The following is a 2,013-nucleotide window of genomic DNA, read 5'->3' on the forward strand; positions in this document are numbered from 1 at the left end:
TTTTTTTTTTTTTTTTTCACTTAATCTTTTTTTCCAGGTCTCTCTTGTAAAAGAGTCCTCATAGCTCAATGGGACTAACCTGTTTAAATAAAGGTTGAATGAATATATGTACCTGTATATAGTTTTGTGTCTACAAGAACATCGGTCTTTTACTAATGTGTGTTGTTTTAGTAAAAGACTAATGTTCCTGTAGACACAAAACAATTAAGGGAAGTATGTACGTGTAACACCAACCTAATTTTGGGAAAAAAATAGCATGCATGTCTCTGTCTAAATATAAAATTACAACTTCTCCTTTTGTTTTTTTATCTGTGAACCACTTTTTTGTGGTACAGCAAAGTCCGTTTAGGGAAGCAGAGGTGAATGAGTTAAAAAAAAAAACAGTAGAGAAAAGCCTGAAAAAGATACTTACCAGAATGAGTGCGCAAATGACCAGTAAGGGCATCACGTCGCCGACAAGCGTAGCTGCAGAAGGGGCATTTGAAGGGTTTTTCACCAGTGTGCAACTTAATGTGTCGCAGCAGGTTTCCTTTTTGGGTGAACGACACACCACACTGGTTACACTGAAATGGCCTTTCACCTGAGAGAAGAAAGAACCAGAAGTTACTACAAGACTCACAGTGAATGATTGTTATTAGAGAGTTAACAAACCTGACAACTTTTATTTATTTATTTTTTATATATATAATTAAAAGCAAATAAAGTTTGTCTCGTGGTATACCTATGATAAACGTAAAATATGGGACTTTTTCAGTATAAAACAGCACGTATATATGTCATTTGTTAAGTAGTTTGAACTCAACAGATGCAAAGGCCACAAGGATAGCATTTTTTTTTGAAAATGTAAGAAATTGAAATAAATAGGAATAAATACAACATCATATGGTGTTGAACTGTATAACAGTAAAGATGCATGTCATTAATTACAGTGATGTGTTGTTTTTGTAAAATTACACTTGTAAAAGTGGCCTAAAATCAGATCTGACACTGGCCTGCTGAAACACCATCAATCCCAGAGGAAAGAAAAGTGTATTTTCAATGATAACAAACAGTTTCTAAAGTTCCAATAAACAGATATACATCAACTTAATTCATCTAATAATCCACCCCACATACACTCATAGACACAGAGAGACACACACCATGTGCACTCATGTGTTAATACAAAACAGAAGACATTGCTTGCTTTTTTCTGATAAAATCATTGATGGTATTTCTCATCTTTGCCACGTGGAATGTTTTTCACAAAATATAAATAAGATGTAGTTACATTTTAGAGAACATGTCTACAGTATTCCCATCAATGTAATAGGCATGTGTCCAGTGAACTCAGTGGTGTTTCTGCACAAAGCTGAACTGTTCAGAGTGACAAGTGTTTTCTATGACTCTCCCAAGCCCAAGTGGCCATCACAATTATTGTTTGCCATCTTTTGAGGCTTCAACATAATCCAAGAGAAAGGTTTAGCTTTTAAACACTGGGAGTTCTGCATTCTCACTGAATCTTTACAATATGCGAAGAACAACCCATGACCCATGTTATTTCCTTTTTCCATGTGCATTTAACTTTTCTGCCAAGTCCTAACAGGTCCATTGGTCTGTGAGTCAAGGAGTTTTCAATTGCCATTTTCTTTGAATAATCCAAATATGTCTACTTTTTTTCCTTTTAACTATAAATTTAAGAGTCTTTGTGACTTTTGCTTTCATAGTTTTGTCTGAAATAAAATAAAAAAATTATGTAAAATGGCAGATGAATACATTCGGTGAATACATTTTGTTTTTAGAAATGTCAGCTTAGATGTTGGCCTGTGATTAACAAGCTGATTTATCAAGATATGCTGAATTTAAGTACGTTTTAAATACGATGGAGCATGCTTATTATCAAAACTGCTATTAATAACCAGCAGAAATGATGGTCAAAGAAAAATAAACAATGGAAAAGATCTTAAGAGTACCTTAAAAAAGTTTGGTTTTGTTGGGTTCAAATACTAATAATTTAAGTAAAAATCACAAACA

At 33.5% G+C, this 2,013-nt stretch overlaps 1 protein-coding gene across 1 annotated transcript in view; it reads right to left on the reverse strand.

The window, feature by feature from the left end:
• ikzf2 (IKAROS family zinc finger 2) overlaps positions 1–2,013 on the reverse strand; it is a 31,834-nt gene that overhangs the window by 5,547 nt on the left and 24,274 nt on the right. Inside the window, 1 exon segment of the mRNA XM_037686140.1 lies at positions 413–580. Within this exon segment, the coding sequence (XP_037542068.1) occupies positions 413–580 (168 nt within the window).

Source organism: Nematolebias whitei, chromosome 13 (assembly GCF_014905685.2).
Source record: "Nematolebias whitei isolate Nwh7 chromosome 13, NemWhi1, whole genome shotgun sequence".
Classification (NCBI taxonomy): Eukaryota; Metazoa; Chordata; class Actinopteri; order Cyprinodontiformes; family Rivulidae; genus Nematolebias; species Nematolebias whitei.